This window comes from Labrus mixtus, chromosome 8, assembly GCF_963584025.1.
Source record: "Labrus mixtus chromosome 8, fLabMix1.1, whole genome shotgun sequence".
NCBI classification, from domain to species: domain Eukaryota; kingdom Metazoa; phylum Chordata; class Actinopteri; order Labriformes; family Labridae; genus Labrus; species Labrus mixtus.
In genome coordinates, this window is record NC_083619.1 from 29,003,671 (window position 1) to 29,022,225 (window position 18,555).

General features: G+C 43.4%; 1 protein-coding gene and 1 long non-coding RNA gene across 3 annotated transcripts in view; one reads left to right on the forward strand and one right to left on the reverse strand.

Moving 5' to 3' along the window:
- LOC132978438 (uncharacterized) overlaps positions 1-18,555 on the forward strand; it is a 79,633-nt gene that overhangs the window by 8,692 nt on the left and 52,386 nt on the right. The window lies entirely within an intron of this gene.
- Positions 6,961-18,555, reverse strand: part of dnaaf11 (dynein axonemal assembly factor 11) — a 39,293-nt gene continuing 27,698 nt past the window's right edge. For both annotated transcript variants that reach the window (XM_061043608.1, XM_061043607.1), the window contains one exon: positions 6,961-7,179. In XM_061043608.1, the coding sequence (XP_060899591.1) occupies positions 6,981-7,179 (199 nt within the window). In that variant the 3' untranslated portion in view covers positions 6,961-6,980. The remainder of the gene's footprint in view (positions 7,180-18,555) is intronic.

The window sequence follows — 18,555 nt, forward strand, 5'->3', positions numbered from 1 at the left end:
GTGGAATAGACCTGATGTTGAATTGATTGTTTGTTATTTATTGTTTGATGTTTTGCTGAATGACCTGAATTTATTCACAAGCTAGTAAATAGTTATGAATTTGACAAAAAAATTGTGTTTTTCATATTATTGAATGTTTGTATTTGTTAAATCCCCTGTGTATAGGCACTTTGTTTTGTGATTGTTGAGTTGTAAAGTAGGCTACACTTAAAAATGTGTTCATTATTTTGGTGAAGGTATGAAATCAAATCAGGTGACCTGTTAAATGCATTTATTCCATCCTTTAAAAGTATTTTCAAATTGTAAGACTAACAAAAACGTGTGCAAAGTTGTACAAAAGATGTAAGATGATGCAGAAACATGATTAAAGAACCTTTTTTTGCACAGTTACCCTGTCAAATTATATATAGATTAGACATATTTTGGATTGGGTCGCCATGGCTTGTATCTCTGAAAAGGTGGGTCACCAGAAAAAAAGTTTGGGAAACACTGCCTTAAAGGGATACTTCACCCATTTGCATTAAGCTTTGTATCATTAGAAACCTGGTAGTATTTTTGAATGGTCGTGCATCCCGCCCTCATTTTCGGCGGTGAGGACGAGGAGCCGGGGCCGGCTCGAGCTGGGGCGGACTGGTAGTGTCGGTGCTCTCACTGTTTGCCTATGGACACAGACATAGAGTCTGTTTTCTGACAGGAATTTCCAAGATAAATCCTGGAAGAAATCTCTGAATCAGTTGAGGAAACGGTCTTATGAAGTAAATATGTCTGTAAATGTTTTTATTTCTATATTTCTACTGCTATTTTGTATATTTTGGAGAAACTGTAACGATCGAATTTCCCTCTGGGATTAATAAAGTGTTTCTGATTCTGAACTAGAGGACCTTAATGGGAGTGGCCTGTGGTGCTGTGCATTCTGGGATTTGATGTCTTTCATCCACATGAGCCAAAAAGACACTTTCTGCCTTTTCTCGGTCAAGAAGACACCAACTTCAAAATGTATTTCACATTTCTACATATATGACCCAATGTCAATACAGATTCATGTTTCAACAGGTGAAGTATCCCTTTAATCTGCCATCAAGGATTACGTTGCAGCCGCTGCATCCTGTTTCATTGCTGCAGGCTGACAACGTCTGCTGAAGCGTTTCTAAAATCCTTTGTTTGTCACTGAAAGAAGCTCAAAACTAAAACATATCCCATGTTAGAAAAGCAACCCTTTCTGTCCTGTAACCTTCATGGTAAGAACATGTGAAGCTGTCGTATGTTTCAGCCTCTGGAGACGCTCGCTGACTTACAGCCCGTCGTGAATCAAGCTGCTAGTGTCTCCGCGGGCGCCGTGAGAAATGACTCCAGCTGTCGGCTGGAGCTGCTGCTGAAGTGACACTCAACAGTCCAGCAGAAACAACGATTCAGCATAAACGCTAAAATAAACAAATCAATCTTTCGCCCGTCGGCATTAATCACCATGTGTGACCTAGGCATGGTGCCTGACGCGCCCCAATCTGCTGGTGGAGGCGCCCTCAAGGCCTTCGGGTGTCATTATAATGAAACCAGGAAATACATAGCCCCCAAATGTCAGCCAACGATTCGCTGCACTCGTCTATAAACCCATAACTGCATCAGCAAATACAGATGAACTCTTCTACAGAAGCTACAGGTGAATTTTTCACTTTAATTATTATGTTTTCGACATGCAGCCGCTTCAGGGGGCGGCATTGATTATTGGATTTTCCTCTCACACAGATAGAGAGATGTAATGGACTCAAACACGAGGGGTCGTGTTAGAAGGTCACTCAGCAAGCAGCTTTTTTATGATGAATCCTGGGATTTTGGTGTCGTTGCTGACAGGCCTTCAGTTTGGTTTGAGGAGATTGATTGGCTGGTTTGTTTTGTGACTAGCAGAGCCTGAAATATTTAACCTGCAGACATTCACACTTTAGTCCTGCTCGCATCAAATTTAAAACTCTGCTGCTCGCTTACAAAACAGCAACAAAAACGTCTCCTCCTTACTTTAACTCTCTGATCCAGGTCTACACTCCCTCCCGCCCCACTACGCTCTGCCAATGAAAGGCGTCTGATCCAACCTTCAACAGGGTCCTAAGTCTCTGACTAGACTCTTCTCCTCTGTCGCCCCCCGGTGGTGGAATGAACTTCCAAACTCCATGTGATCTGCAGAGTCCCTCTGCACCTTTAAGAAAAAGCTAAAGACCCAGCTCTTTCATGAATACCTACTAACTTAATGATGATGGTCTCCATATTATTGATGATGATGATGGTAATGACGATGGTTTTTGTTTGATAACGACGACTTATAAGATGGTTTCTATACTGATTAGAGCTCTCAAGAACTGCCCTCAATGTTGTGCTTTGCCTCTGGTCACTTCCTGTCAGCACCTGTGTGTCCAATCAGACTCAAAGCTGATCGTTTGCTCTTACTCACATTGTTCCCTTTTTTCTAGATCCTTGTTTGTGTTGTTCTTACTCTCTGATGTACGTCGCTTTGGAGAAAAGAGTCTGCAGAGTGAATTGAAGAATTGTAGTCCTCCTGAAAACATAATGCAGTCTGAATGATGAGGTGACACTTTCTGCAGCATTTATACAGAGTATGTAGTGAGTGCTGGAAATGAAAAAATAACTCAAGTACGGCTAGTTCGTAAAACTACTTTCATTGTAATTAACTCCAGTATATCCATTCCGTTTGCAACTACATCATTCCCCTTTTATATTGAAGGCAAACATTTTACATTTCACTCCCCTTCATCAGCTGTTTTCACATCTGCACACCTGACAATATCGAGACTGGAGGACTGCTGCGGAGATTCCCCTGACCTGGATGTTCACATATGCTCCTCACAGCTGGAGACTAAACCTGTCAGAGGAGGGGGGGGGGGGGGGGGGGACATGCAATCACACGTTCACTCCTCCTGGAAAAATCAGGAGTTTATCAGGAGTTCTGTGCAAGTGTGGACGAGTAACGAGCAGCCTGGTTCACCAGCAGAGGTGCAGAGAGAGAGGTGGGGGTTACTCTGGAGGAGGACAGTTAAATAATTCATCCCAGAGAGGGAAGGATGGAGGAAGGGAAGGTGGAGAGAAAAGACCACTCATGAACCAAAACGTCTTTCTGTGAATCCTTGAAGTGTCCCTTTGTTATTGTTTTAAAGAATCAAAAATCCAATCTGAATTTCCATCCTCAGCAGGGATGCAATCTCCTCTACATAATTTCTGGGCTCTGTGTGCAGCCACGCCGTGCGCTCGGAGGACGTAACCCCGCTGAGTGTCGGCATGGCGTTAATTAAGCCGGGCTGCAGCGCCCTCAGATTTTAAAGCTGGCAGGACTCACAGGTTTTACTGTCCGTCATTTCCCCTGAGCAGCACAACACATGCTGACATTGATTCCAGGCCAGAGAGGCTCAAAAAACTCCCATCAGCCCCCGGGACGGAGCAGCAGTCCTATATATCACACAGACTGTCCTGCTAACACACATAAACCAGAGAGAATCCTTCTGATACACGGCTGAAGATAACAACCAGATAAACCCAAACAGCTTACCCGACAATATCTCATCTGAGTCTCCTCTGAGAGTTTTTGAGTTAAAGGACCAATCAGTGAGATGTGTAGAGAGTGAAATGATAAAGTGATCTTCCTATCTGATCATTAAGGAAACATGTTGAAGTGCTGGCTTCTCTGACAACAATGCAGCAGCCAGTATGTCCTCCTTCTAACTTTAGATTCTGCTCCTGAATGCTCTGGATTTGTTTGGACCAGAGAAGGTAGGCGGTTTAAAGGCGAGCTCAGATCAGTGTGACAGAAAAAATGAAGTTTGGAGGTTGAAAATCAGGTTTCTAAAAGATCCGTTTTGGACGCCCCTCTGTTTGTCAGATATGAGAGCAGTTATCAGGTCAACAGGTGTTGCAGTGATGGAAGCGGGCAAGAGAAGTGGTTCAGATAGAAGTGATTGTACCCGACCTAAAAAGCCTCTGCATGTTTCTAATAAGCTCCACGAGCAGAAACGTGCTCAAACTAGGATCAATATTGGAGATGCTTTTGAAAAATGGAGAGAGGTTAGAACACAGAAAGGTTTACAGACCCATGCAGAGCTGGATAAACACTGAAGCTTCAGAGTCCACCACATGGTGACCTGTGTGAGCATGGACTCTAGAGAGGGGGGGGGGGGGGGGAGACAGCTCTCTATGATGTTTAGAATTTGGACTGCAGTACCCATTTTAAACACTAGGTGTCCGAGTTACATATTTCTTCTTTAAATTAAAGGCTCTTTTAACCACCTGAAGAACATTTCAAGACGAAAGATCGAATGGTTCGTATGCAGAAATGAAAAGCAAGAACAGACGTGTGAAAAAAACTCCTCGCTCCGACTCTGAGCAGAATTAAAAAGATGAACATTTATCAGTGAGGATTGTCGGACACATTCCAGAACTTTCTAGTCAGTGTGGTGTGTTCAAAACCAGTGGGACTGTGTGCTGCCATGGCAACACAAAAAAATCAATGACGCAGCGATGGAGCAGATAAGGAGCAGAAGCAGGTGGTTCAGCGTTTTTCAGTCTGTGGGTTTTAATCTCAGAGAACACTAGAAAAATCCAACTTTGGATTCTTGGCGGTCGGGTTCTTATCTCCCCTCGTCTGATCAAACAGGAAGGAGATTTTCTGTTTACAGACACAGAAAGAGACGTCAAAAAGCCCAAAATAAAACACATTAAATGTATCCCACCCGGGGGGCGCTGTATGGCTTAGTGGTTATGTCGTGCCCAGAGGCTATAGTCCTGGTTTGATTCCGACCTCATTCCAAAACGTTTTTGTTTTCGGTCGATTGTTTTTGTGTAAACTTGGCTTCAATGGGATCACAGAGAAATTCACATCTGTTCCCAGAGGTGATAATCGCTGAAGGGTTCTTTCACTGACCCGCAGTTAACCCCGAAGTCAGATCGAAAACCAAACCTTCTCCTTGGATGCACAGGTTCCAGCTGATCCAGCGTAGAGCCACAGAACATAGATCATACTTATATCATCATATTTAAGATATTCCATATAGACAATGTGTCATCACAATCAAATTTGAAAGAATCAATCTGGATTTGCAGACAAAGACAAAGATAACGTTGAGTCTTCAGGACAGGCTCACAGGTTTCTCATGCAACAAGCAGCCGCACACATCAAAATATCCTGGATGATGCGAGCCAGGCGGTCCAAATATAGAACGCCGGGATGATAAGAGACGAGCGGAGCTGTCAGGAGGAAAGATGGTCCAAAGCCAAAAATGTTCCCTCCAGGCGCTGCGGCTGTGACGGCACTCAGAGCAGCTCCAGGGACGAGGGAGGAGAGGATGGAGTCGTGACCTCCAAGCTTTTCGGGTGACAACTCGGAGGGGAAGTAAAGAGCGCGGAGACTTCAGCAGAGTTTCAAGGAGAGATGAGCAAGCTTCAAAATAAGTTTTTTGCCCAGCGTCCTCTGGGCACAGAGAAGAGCCTCTCTGATCAAACTCTGGCAGGGCATCGGTTCCTGAGCTCTGGGGAGGGAGCCCGCGAGGAGGATCACATGAAAAGAGAGAGAACACAACAAAAAGGCAAAAGTGCATCAGCTTCTGAAACGCACAAAAAGGCCACAGGCGAAGCCGAGCACACTGGGCGCATTGATTTTTTCTGCTGTCTGCAGCCTTGTCCTTCCAGCTGCAGTTTACAGGACAAACACTAAACATGTGCAAAAAGTAAGAAGGAAAAATAACTTTAATTTTCTCCCTGCAGCTTTTTTAGTTATTCTCCCTTTAAAAGAAACTCGGGGAGCCTTCAGTTTCTGCTTTCTGATCATCTAAAATATGAATATTTTTAGTTTTCAGCAGCTTTTTTTCTACACCTCATGACTCCTGAACAGCTCCTATATTTACAATGTATGTATATTATTTTATATTATATATGTTTTTGGGCCCAATTTGCATCGCGTGGCGCTGCAATACCAGGTTCGGCCACTATACATCAACAGTCGGTGGCTGAATCAATCAACATTTTTCAAGCAATTGTCCATCAAAGGAAAACTATGAACAAGACTCCTCCCCTTTTTTCTATTTTGAATCCCAAACAAAATCTCATTGGTTGTCAGAAATGGTCAGAAATGGAGGATATTTTCTGCCATCACAACTCCAACAGCTACATGTTTATTGATTTAAAGTCTTTCTATGTGATTGTTCACACTTAAATGTAGAAATCAAGTCTATCCTCTGAAAATAACTCTGTGAGTCATGACTGTCTACAATGGGTGTAACACCCGAGTCCCACTGTCTGTGATGTTTTCAGAGTTTTCAGAGTCCTATCTTCAGTTTGTTTACATCGCCCGGACGGCCGGCTGACTCCTCCCCTCGCGTATAAAAGTTGTTTAATTGAGGGACTAGAGAAAAGAAGAATAACATACTGTACTCACTGCTTAACTGTGTTTCTAGATCACGCTCATTTCAGGTAAATTTACATGCAGTGTGAAGATACGAGCAGAATAAAGATCGCTAGCATTAGCATGCTAACACAACAATGCAGCGCAAGTTGTTTTGGTTTCATGCTGGTGCTCAAGGGCGACATCTGCTGGATCAAAAAATCACATATAAAGCCTTTAACAAACACAGGATGAGCAGGAAGACGTTAATCAGCATTTATTGTTGATATTTAAACAGTTTCTTGAAATGAATCGATGTTTTCAGGAGCTGAAAGCAGCAAACAAATGCTCCGTCTGTAGAGGAAACAAGAACAGGTAAAACAAAGCTGCTCTGGTTTGCCACACTTTTAAATCTCTACAACACATTTTAAAAACATCTCCTGTGGTGTTTCCACGGGGGTCGTTGTAACTGATTTTGGTGAAAAGGATTCAATCGGTCTTCCTCTTCCTGAAGATGCAGCGTTTTGTTGAATAAAAGCCTGTGTGTGTGTGTGTGTGTGTGTGTGTGCGTGTGCGTGTGCGTGTGCGTGTGCGTTGTTTTTCAGTCTCATATCAGTGGGGGGACATCGGAGTTGTCCACAAACCCTTCAGAGGAGCTGCTGGGACCGGTGGTGGGGGGTGGATCTGTCCTGAAGGTTTCCAGCGGACCCTGCCTGGTGCTCGGGTGTTTGGTGACGATGTTGGCGAGGTCGAAGGCTGTGCTCTTGCTTGGATCCACCTCCAGCCTCTGAGGGGCGCTGTTGTCTCTGCAGAATATAGCATCCGGGCAAGAAACAAGTCAGGAGCAATTATACATCTTTTTTTTTTTAAATATTTGCTGAACAGAGTGGATCGACCCCAGAGAGGAGGCGAGACACAGGAACGCAAAGAGCATCCCGTCATGGACTCTATCCACTGCCCTCTGAACATGGATACAAAGCCTCCAACAACAGTCGGAAAAAAAGTGGTGGCTAAGGTGGCCGAAAATCTAAGTTTCAAAAAAAGCCCTTAGTCGGGAAACACTGTGATTAACAAGTAAGTTCTTGTTGGTTCATATTTCAGGTCTGAAAATCCTGAAGGGATAGCGTTCAGGTTTTGAGGGGTTAACGGACACCGAATGACTTAAACATGAAAACACGATAAATCACACGTACTAACTCGAAGTTAAAGGCTTTATATGCGATTTTTTCATCCAGCAGATGTCGCCCTTGAGCACCAGCATGAAACCAAAACAACTCGCACTGCATTGTTGTGTTAGCATGCTAATGCTAGCGATCTTTATTATGCTCGTATCTTCACACTGCATGTAAATTTACCTGAAATGAGCGTGATCTAGAAACACAGTTAAGCAGTGAGTACAGTATGTTATTCTTCTTTTCTCTAGTCCCTCAATTAAACAACTTTTATACACGAGGGGAGGAGTCAGCCGGCCGTCCGGGCGATGTAAACAAAGTGAAGATAGGACTCTGAAAACTCTGAAAACATCACAGACAGTGGGACTCGGGTGTTACACCCATTGTAGACAGTCATGACTCACAGAGTTATTTTCAGAGGAGATACTTGATTTATACATTTAAGTGTGAAAAATATTAAGCCTTTAAAGATTCAGATGTGGCTGAACATCCCTGATATATGATGCAGTTAAACCCTCAGACTATAAATATCACTGTGCACAAACTGTATGCATCCTGCTCTGGGTTTTATATTAAATAAAGCCTCATACCTCCGAACATGAGGCCTCAGAAGAGCCGTGACATAACAAACGACCAGATGTCTCTTACTGTGCGTCTCATACCTCAGATGGACGTAAACTCTCTGTCCAAGGAGCTCTTGGATATCTGATGAAAGAGCGCTGAAGAAAGATGCAGATCTGAATACGTATGTTTCTGGGCTGGGTAAAAGTTTCTAGTTGTATGTTGTTGTATGTTTATTCTAATGTCTTGTTATTTCTTGTAAATGCCACCATTTTTCTTTTTTTGTTAATTAGTCCAAAGTAAGAATCAGTTGCAGCAAGTCGTAGCCCCTCTGAAGACTGTTTCAGAAACAATCATGTTAGAGGAAAGCTCCCACATTCAGTGCTTAAAGGTCACATATAAACACTGATATGTGACCCTAGTCCGTCTACAAATCCCCCAATGATGAGTAAAGTCCGTCTTTCACCTTTTGGAGAATGTGTGCTCCAACTACAGACTATAAATATTAAAGCAAAAAGTCTGAGTGACGTCACCCGTCTGTTCCTGCAGGGGGCGCTCCCCCAGGTGGGTGTTTGTTCTGCCTTCTCAGTCTGCCTTGCAGCTGTTAATGATTCCCACAGCGGCCATGTTGCTGTGACATCCCAAGTGTGGAAAGTCCATGGTTTAAGTCAGGGGTGTCCAAAGTGCGGCCCTTGAGGGGATTTTTTGCGTCCCCGTCACTTCAAATAAAGAATCAGAAGATTTTGGCCCGAGGCCTCGATTAAGATTATCACATTATCTTATTTTTCTTTTTCATGTTAACAAGAGCTGAACAATATTCCTAAAATAGAAAATGTTCAGTAACATGTTGTTGTTTTTTTTAATCTACAGCTTTTACTATTTTCCACATTTTTTTGTAAACTCTGAAAAAAAATGTAAGCAAAGTTTTGGCAAACAAGCGGACTGTTGTTTAACCATTTAATGACCTGAGCTAAATGAACCACGTTACAGGTTTGATTCTGAGAAAAAAACAAATAAAGTAGAACGAAGATATATAAATATTTGATTTCCTTTTATTAAAGAGTTTCTTTAGCGAGCCTTTTGATTCTGATCTACAAAGCCGTACTCTTTTTAAAACTATATTTTAAAAAACAAAACCTGTGGCCCGCGAGCGATTCTAACACGACAATTTTGGCCGTCAAGAAAAAAAGGTTTGGACACCACTGAGTTAAGTCATGTCAAGTCAAGTCAAATAAGGGATACTGAATATCTGGAGACCCCAGGGGGACATATTCTGAGTTAAAAACATATTAACTAACCCAAGCTATCGCTAACATTAGCGGTAGAATTCAGCTACTGTCTTGTTTATATTTACGTTTGAGAGTCAATGATATGATATGAAAGGCGTTTATTAAGACTTGATTGATTTACGACAGAATTATTTTAACAAAGTTATTTGAGCATGAGGTAAAACTGACTGGATCGATTTCCAGCGTTTCTTCCTCGCTATGTCGGAGTCTGTTGACGCTTTCTTTCCAATTCAGCGGTCTTTAAACTCAGCGGTACCTCAAACCACGTTCTGTTACTTCCCGTGCCAACATCTGTTTTTGTGGATTTCTCTGGCATCTCACAAAATTTTTCCGTCCTTGAACGTCTTTCCTCCATCGTTATCCTCTATCTCCGACAGTAAACAAACCAACGTCTAATTAACCGGATAAGAATCGTGTTCTGGCCAACCGTCTGCTTTTCGTAGCAACAGTGATCTTTGAACACCTGAGATGAAGACACATTCTGTGCACTTCAGTTTGATCTGTTCCCGAGGAGGAGACAAATGTCCCTTAAAATCATCTCCGGGGTGGAGAATCTCTGTTTTTTACCAACACGACCCGCAACGTTTACACGCCATCGATCTCACTGTGAAGTCATCACTTCCATCCCACAACAATGAAGTCGTTTGTTTTTTAGCGATTAATCAATGTGAGAGGGTTTCAACCTGAGGTCTCAGACCACACAGTCTGATGAGCTGTGAGCACTGAACGGTTTGAAAATCATCTCCGGGGATCACATCATTACTGTGTGTGTGTGTGTTCTCGTTTTTCTACCCTTATGGAGACCATGTTAAGGCACCTTCAATTTAAGGACCAGTCGACTAGTTAGGACCAAAAACATGCTCCTGTGTGAGTGTGTGTGTGTGTGTGTGTGTGTGTGTGTGTGTGTGTGTGTTTACGTAGACTGAAATAATGCTGAGTAAGCCGTTTCCGACTGAAGAGGTTTGGTCTTCTTACTTGAATGTGTCGACACGCTGCAGAAAAAACTCTAATCTCAACAAGTGTATTTGTCAAATTTCAAGTTTAGGATATTCTATTGTAGTGTTGTAGCACTGGAAATTGGTCTTGGTCTCAAGACGGGTCTCGGGACGACTTCTTGAAGGTCTTGGTCTCAAAATCAAAAGAAAAAAAACGCCTCTTTTTAAAAGAACAAATAACTCCCATTAATAATTTCATATTCATCCCCCGGTTACAGCAGAAACCTTCCAGGGGATACGGTGAGTGAGTGACATGCACACAAGTTGGTTATTTTTCAGTAATATTTATGGTCTTGGTCTTGGTCTTGGTCTTGGTCTTGACTCGGTCTCGATTCCTAAATGTCTTGGTTTTGACTCGGTCTCTGAGTCTCGGGTCTGTCTTGGTCTCGGTTAGTGTGGTCTTGACTACAACACTTCCCAGTTGATGCGGTCTCATTTGTATCTGATGAACCCTTGTGAGTCGCTCATTATTTAATGATGTTGAAAGAAAAGCCTGCAGCGAACACAGACTCTGCAGGAACTCAATAAAATCTGCATTTCAACAACAGACTTTCATCTGGTTTGTTGCACACATTCTCAAAATCTCACTTTGGGCAGCTGATGTTTGAATCAGACCGAGCCGCGGTTGCTTGGAGTGGAACACCAAAAGGTGGGATGTGAAGAATAAAAGGTGCTGATTTTCCTGGAAGTATACCTGGTAATTATAATTCAATCTCCAGCACAGCAGCTGACGGTAAACAACAGCAGAACACCGGAGGAAGAGCCCCTTCATTACGCTGTGCATTCTGACACTTGTTTATTGAGAGGGGAATAAAGCTGCCAGAGGACACACACACACACACACAGACACACAGACACACACAGACACACACACACAGACACACACACACACACACACACACACACACACACACACACACACACACACACAGACACAGACACACACACACAGACACAGACACACACACATATATACAGTATACAATATATCCCATATATATGTCCCATCCTCATTCACTGCAGTGATTCATTCTGGTGCAGGTAATTTACCGGCTCGGCCAGAGAAAATGGGAAAGTAATTTATCACATTGTGTTGCTGAGAGAAGAAGCGGGTGTCTATTTTTAGATCGGACAAGTTTAGAAGAACGGACAGTGTGTCCAAACCAAACTGCATCTACCAAAGAGCTGCAGTTCCTCCAGTGTCCAATAGAGTCTGTCTCCTGCAGTGAGTCAGTCCCCATAGAGCTCCATGTTAAAATGTCTAACTTTACAGCTGCAGTTCCTCCAGTGTCCACTAGAGTCTGTCTCCTGCAGTGAGTCAGTTCTCATAGAGCTCTATGTTAAAATGTCTAACTTTACAGCTGCAGTTCCTCCAGTGTCCACTAGAGTCTGTCTCCTGCAGTGAGTCAGTTCTCATAGAGCTCTATGTTAAAATGTCTAACTTTACAGCTGCAGTTCCTCCAGTGTCCACTAGAGTCTGTCTCCTGCAGTGAGTCAGTCCCCATAGAGCTCCATGTTAAAATGTCTAACTTTACAGCTGCAGTTCCTCCAGTGTCCACTAGAGTCTGTCTCCTGCAGTGAGTCAGTCCTCATAGAGCCCCATGTTAAAATGTCTAACTTTACAGCTGCAGTTCCTCCAGTGTCCACTAGAGTCTGTCTCCTGCAGTGAGTCAGTCCTCATAGAGCCCCATGTTAAAATGTCTAACTTTACAGCTGCAGTTCCTCCAGTGTCCACTAGAGTCTGTCTCCTGCAGTGAGTCAGTCCCCATAGAGCCCCATGTTAAAATAAATGTTTACATCCTGGTACTAAAACAATTTGGGTCTCTAGAGCTCATTTCTCTCTTCAACTGTACGGGCTGATTTTTATACAATTTACTTGGTTACATTTTATCAAGGCTTAAAGTGATGTAGTATTTGGGCGCGTGGCCTCTTTGAGTTACAGATGGGAGCTGCTAACTGTCTGCTAGGTGTCACATCGGCTAAATCCGATCCTGAACTTTAACCTCCGGCCCGTGTATGGGCTGTTTTTTTTGGGGGGGTGTGCCTTCAAACCTCCTACCTTCTCTGGTCCAAACAAATCCAGATCATTCAGGAGCAGAATCTAAAGTTAGAAGGAGGACATACTGGCTGCTGCATTGTTGTCAGAGAAGCCAGCACTTCAACATAGCATGTTTCCTTAATGTCTGATCATATAGTAAGATACCTTTATCATTTCACTCTCTACACATCTTACAGATTGGACCTTTAATCACTATCAGAACTTGCTTTGCACTCCACTTGCTTCGATCTTGCTTGCATGACATCTACTCCTAATTGCTCTACAGGCTGTGAGAAAATAAAGAAAACTGAAATAAGGACGCCTACTTTGCATTTTAAACTGAACAAAGTGAACCATCAGGGATCCTCAAACCTTCACACTGCTGTAAAAAAGCAGAAGACATCGATCGTCTTTGATGGTAGATAGGATCCTTAATGCATGCTAACGTCAGAGCGGGGTTTAGAGAATGAGAGATTACTGTGACTGAGCTCTTATGAGGTTATCGCTCTCAGCTCATTGACAGGGAACATGTGTAATTGAGTTGTAATCGGCGGCGGTAACAACATCAGCAGGTTCTGTTTAGTGTTTGAGGCCGATGATCCACCGAGGATTAGATTTGGAGAGAGTGGAAGAGATTCAGTTGGATAAGAACCAGACTGAACGCGTCACACGGCGTGGTCTGAATGACCCGATGGGGGTTAGATAATAAAATGTTGCAGAACTGTATGTTTGCTGACAATCTTAACTTGTTGGAGACAATGCATTAAAATTGAAATTAGTTTTAAACCAACTGCTGTATTAAACAGAGTATATTTGTTTATGTCTTTCAGCATTTTTTCACATTTTCCAACAAAAATCCATCCATCCATTATCTATACCACTTTTCCCGTTAGGGGTCGCGGGGTGCTGGATATAATCCCAGCTGTCATTGGGCGAGAGGCGGGGTTACACCCTGAACTGGTCGCCAGTCAATCACAGAGCTGACATATAGAGACAGACAACCAGACACACTCACATTCACACCTACAGACAATTTAAGAGTCAGCAGTTAACCTAACGAGCATGTGTTTGGACTGTGGGAGGAAGCCGGAGAGAACCCACACATGCACGGGGAGAACAGGCTGACTCCACACAGAGAGACTCCTGTCAGACGAGGGAGTTGAACCAGAAACCTCCTCGCTGTGAGGCAACAACGTGCATTGCCTTACAACAATCCAAAACCTGAAAATATTTTACTCAATGTTTTAAAATTTAGAAAAAGCAGATTCTTATTTCTTATTCACAAAGCCTGATGTTGATTTGGAGACACGTCTTAAGGAATATCTTCATGCTGTGTGTGAGGCCGCCGTATTAATGACCAATTAATACAATAGAGTTATTAAATCAGGCCATTTTAGAGGCCGGTCTGAGTTTAGCTCGAAACACTAATCTTGATTACAGCTGAAGGTAAACCTAATCGTCAGCACTCCTCTATGTGAGATGGATGGACTCATTAGTCCTGTGCTCCTCTATAGTAACGACCTCCCCGGTTAGGAAGTCTTCCTGTAATGGGCCACCCAAGGCAGAGGCCCGCTGGTCGTCATACCACACAGGTAATGAGGCGTGCGTGCATCTCTGCAATCCACACCACATTATCAGGCAGAGAGTGAGATATAGTGCACGAGGGCAGCAGAGTAATAACCGTTCGTGCTGCAGTATTCATAAGGTCATCTTCTGTAAAGTTTGCAGTCGGGGTCAGGAGGCAGGGGTGAAGGAAGTTCAACAAAGAGTTGTTATTTTGCATGTGTAGATAATCAAATCAGTCCCGAGGGGGCGCCATCACGGGGTCACAGGGGCCTCATGCATTATTATGATCTATCTGCAGACTTCATGTGGCTTCATGTGTTTTTAAAAGTCCTGTCTCTTACTGAGCTCTGAGTACATTCATCACCCTTAAGCCCAAACATTCAGTGTAATCACAGGTTGATCAATCAATAAGACGATTGAGAGGAAGCGATGTCGTGTTGATCTATTACGATCATTTGAAGACAACATGCTGGTTCTTAAACATCATATTTGAAGATGTGCAGCTCGTCTTGTTCTTATCTGATATCTAACTCAGGTTGGATTTTTTGTTGGTTATTTAAAGATTTACCCAGCGGATCTGGATAGCTCCATACAGTGAATTAGTAAAGATTATAAAATTGTCCATCCATTATATATTCTGCTTTTTACCATACAGGAATGGGAGGCTGGAGCCAAGCTGTCTTTGGGTGTAATATCTCAACTGAACTCTGCGTTGAGATATTGCACGGTGAACTCTGCGACCCCAAATAGTCGAAGTCGATTCAACCATTCATTCAAAAGGGTCTCATCCGTTTTTGTGAAGTAAGTCGAGGTCGTTTTCGTGAGGATTTGGAGCCGTACAAATACAGATTGATTGATCATTAAAATGCCAGTCTCACAGTTCAACACGCACTCATTCCATTCCTGCTGTACCGGGGTGTTCAATGTCTACCTAAGTTTGCCTGTTTTATCCACACTACTTTTAATCAATCTACTTAGTGTGTGCATGAAGAAATCCCTCCAGGCAGCATATCCACGTGTTCAGAATTTCATTGGCGACACGAAACGTCACTCATCTGCACAGTCGCGTGCAATTGGCCAGGACATTTCAACTCTCATTGGCTACTATAGGCTGGGATTAGAGGGTCGTAATTGTCCAAATGAGGTGTCAATCGAATGGTCAGAGTGCGGTCACCATTTTGATAAGTGGCAGTAATTTATTCATAAAAGTACATTTCAACAGAACATAGAGTGGGAAATCAGGAACTGTGTTAACAAATTTGAAGCAATCTGTCGATTTTCATGAATGTAATGTGTTGGATTCAATCTTTAACTGGTTTTGGATCGTGGGGACCGTTGTTGATGAATGTACAGTTATGCATCTGTGAATCTATTTAGGAACAAGAGAAGCTTTGCCTGTTTTGCAGTTCTAAAACTCCTTATTTATCTTAAACTGTCGTCAGTAAAAACCCTCATTTCAACCTCTGCCTGAAACGGTTCAATTCAGCCCCTCCCCTCGGGCCCACTTTCTTCTGATTGGCCAGCTCTCTGAAAGCCTTCCCGGGTCAGAACACTGCAGGGCTGCCACTGGGAGAAGAGAGTCTATGTAAGAGGTTTCAACGGCTTACCTAGATGCTTGAAGCCGACTCCTGAAATTCTTCTCGTTTTAAATCGGGGAACCATCGTGTGATTTGCAGAACAATCTGTTTAGCGCCCTCTGCAGACTCATCCTGGGATTACTCCAGCAAAAGTTTACCTCATGATCTGAAACTTTACCCACATTTAATATGGACATCCAGCATTGTAACCCTCACCTCCGATCTTAAAAAACCCACTTGGGACCTGAACTCAGCCGATTTGTGCCGTGGGTTTGACATAAGGTTTTGAGATTCCATTTTGTGACCCAATTCACACATCGCCCGCCTTATGTCATCAAGGCAAACCCCATTTCAAAGTCAATCGCAGCCTTCAGATCCATTTCCCCAAATGCTGGAAGTCAAATATAGAGTCTGTGGGTAAGCCTTGGGTCAGAGATCGCCCCTCATCATGTTTGAATGATGCAGTAACTCAGCAGCTCACCGTCACCTTGCCGCGGTGCCACAGCAGCTTAGTGTTTTAATCAGATGTTTAATTTGAGGGTAGAAGATACCGGGGGCTCTTTAAAGTGTTTGATGGGGCCAGCTGAAGGACGAGAGGAGACTCTGGGTCATAAAAATGGTAATGATGATGACAGTGCGATGACGAGGCGCCTCCGGGCAGGAGAGGAAACAGAGCTTGGTGATAATACTCTGCGTACTGATGGTTCAACACTGAGAGGTGAAGCAGCAGCGATCTAAAGGACTCCTCACTAAGACAGGCAGGTTCACTCTACTGCACAAAGGAGAGGTGCTGTCAATGAGGGCTGGCATACTTGTGTCGGATGATTGATTTGTTGGTCAATAATGCAAGCTGAATGGCCTGCTCACATTTTTTTTTTCAGTCTGTAAAGACTTTGGGTGGGAACCAGATTGGTTGCCCGGTTCAAGTCTCCTTGCAGACCAAAGTCTGGAAGTTGGTCTGGTAGCTGGAGAGGTGCACCTTCACTTCTTGAGCAGTTGCCGAGGTGCCTTTAAGCAAGGCACTGTAGCCCCAACTGCTGGGACGCTCTTTTATGTGCAGCCCCCTCACTCTGACATCTATCCTATAGTAGTTTCTCCTCGAGGGATCAATAAAGGATATCTTCTTCTTCTCTTTGTACGATTTATGCGGCATTACTTCAGTCGGTGCCGACTTTAAAATGTGTTTGTGCTAAACCGTGATTCAAATTAGAAACGACCTTCAGTCGGGTAGGAACTGCACGATATTTGAAAAACCTTTCTTTCTGTAAATAATGTAGAAAACCAAAACAGAAGGCACACTGCATGCACAGCAGCAAGTTCACTCTGTGATCTGCAATAAAGAGATACTAGAGAGACTTTTTAGGAACTCAACCATAAAAGGCGAGAGGGGGGTGCCAGTGGTTAGAGACTGTGGTCTTTGAAGTGGACGTCCCGGGTTTGAGTCCCACCTGTGGCTCCCCCCCCCCCTTTCCATGATTTCTGACTCTATCCAATGCCCTATCTCTATATAAAAGGCATTAAAAGTCCAAAAAAAGAAAAGAAAGATGAGAAACTGGTTTAGTTTTGTATCGAGAACCAAGAAAGGAGCAGTGTCTCAGATCATGTGCTTGACATTGCATCTTCTGCAATGTGATAGTTAAATATATCTTGTAGCCCTTAATCCAGGCGACATTTAAACACACTCATGAGAGCTGCAACCCAGACATTATTCTGCTTGTTCCTCTCTACTGTATTATAGTTTCATCTTCTTTGATTCATAGCTGTGTGTCTTTGATTTAGAGCTGTTTCTGGATGGAGACTGATGAACAAGAATCCAACGAAAAGTAACAATTTTCTGAAGAGTCTCACATCATTACTGACGTGTGGTTACAGAAGGAGAAAAAAAAATGTTTTCAGGCTAAAATTGTTCTGTTTCACCGTCTGCTTCACTGATTCAGAGCTATCTCTCGGTTCCTACTCCTGGGGTTTAAGAATAGATACCGATCCTCCTCAGGACTGAAAATATCACAGAACAGCAGTGAGAGCCGGAGTGCCAGGAGCGAGGACTAAACACTTGTTCAGCGGAGTATTTTACCGTACAGTATGTGAAACGCAGGTTAAAGAGTAACCCCCCCCCCCCCCCCCTCAGAAACTGTGTGATGCTGCAGCTGTGGTCAAGGTTATCAGTAGCTGCTGTGTAGTCATTAGCAGGGGGAGCGCTGCCTTCAACACAGCTGATAAAATGAATCATGCAGAGCGTTTAATATACAACAGGCATGTGTAATTGGGACAACAGGGACGTGATAAGCCAGAGGCATTAGAATATGTTCTGTTAGTCTTTGCTTGGCCTTGAGTCTAACACCACGGCCGGCCGAGACCAACACTTGACTCTGATAAACACAGAGCTGCCTGCAGGCTGCAGCTCTGCTCTTTACACCTCATCTGTATTTCAAACTGCACTGACATTCAGTGTATAAAACTCACTTTTAATGACCTGAAAACCACCTAAAAAGTGAGCAGCGTCCGATATACTGGTGTGACCGATACACCGGTATAAAATACTGGGACATGAATCGTCATGACCACAAGTGCAGCATCTCCGTAATTCAAAGGGTAACTAAACCTCAGAGTTTCAGCTCAAGTGGATCTATCCTGGATAAATGCCATTTGAACTTCAATATATGAAAAGGGGGAGGGGGGGGGGGGCACTTGCCAACTCACTCATTCCTGCCGTCACCATCAACTGCAACATCATACAGTTAATGCAACACAAGTTAAGCTAGATTATTTTGCAGTGAAGGAAGACTCCAGAAGCAACTAGACACTATTGCAACAGAAATGTGGTTTGAAGTCGAGGACTTCTCTCATCTCTACTGTATTATATTGAACCATTAGCACAGCCAGCGAGCGCTGACACAACTGAGAGGACAGCGAGGGGCAGGAGAGGATGGGGGACGTCTCTAAATGGTAGACACTGCCCCCTTGAGGATTTGAATGCTATGGCT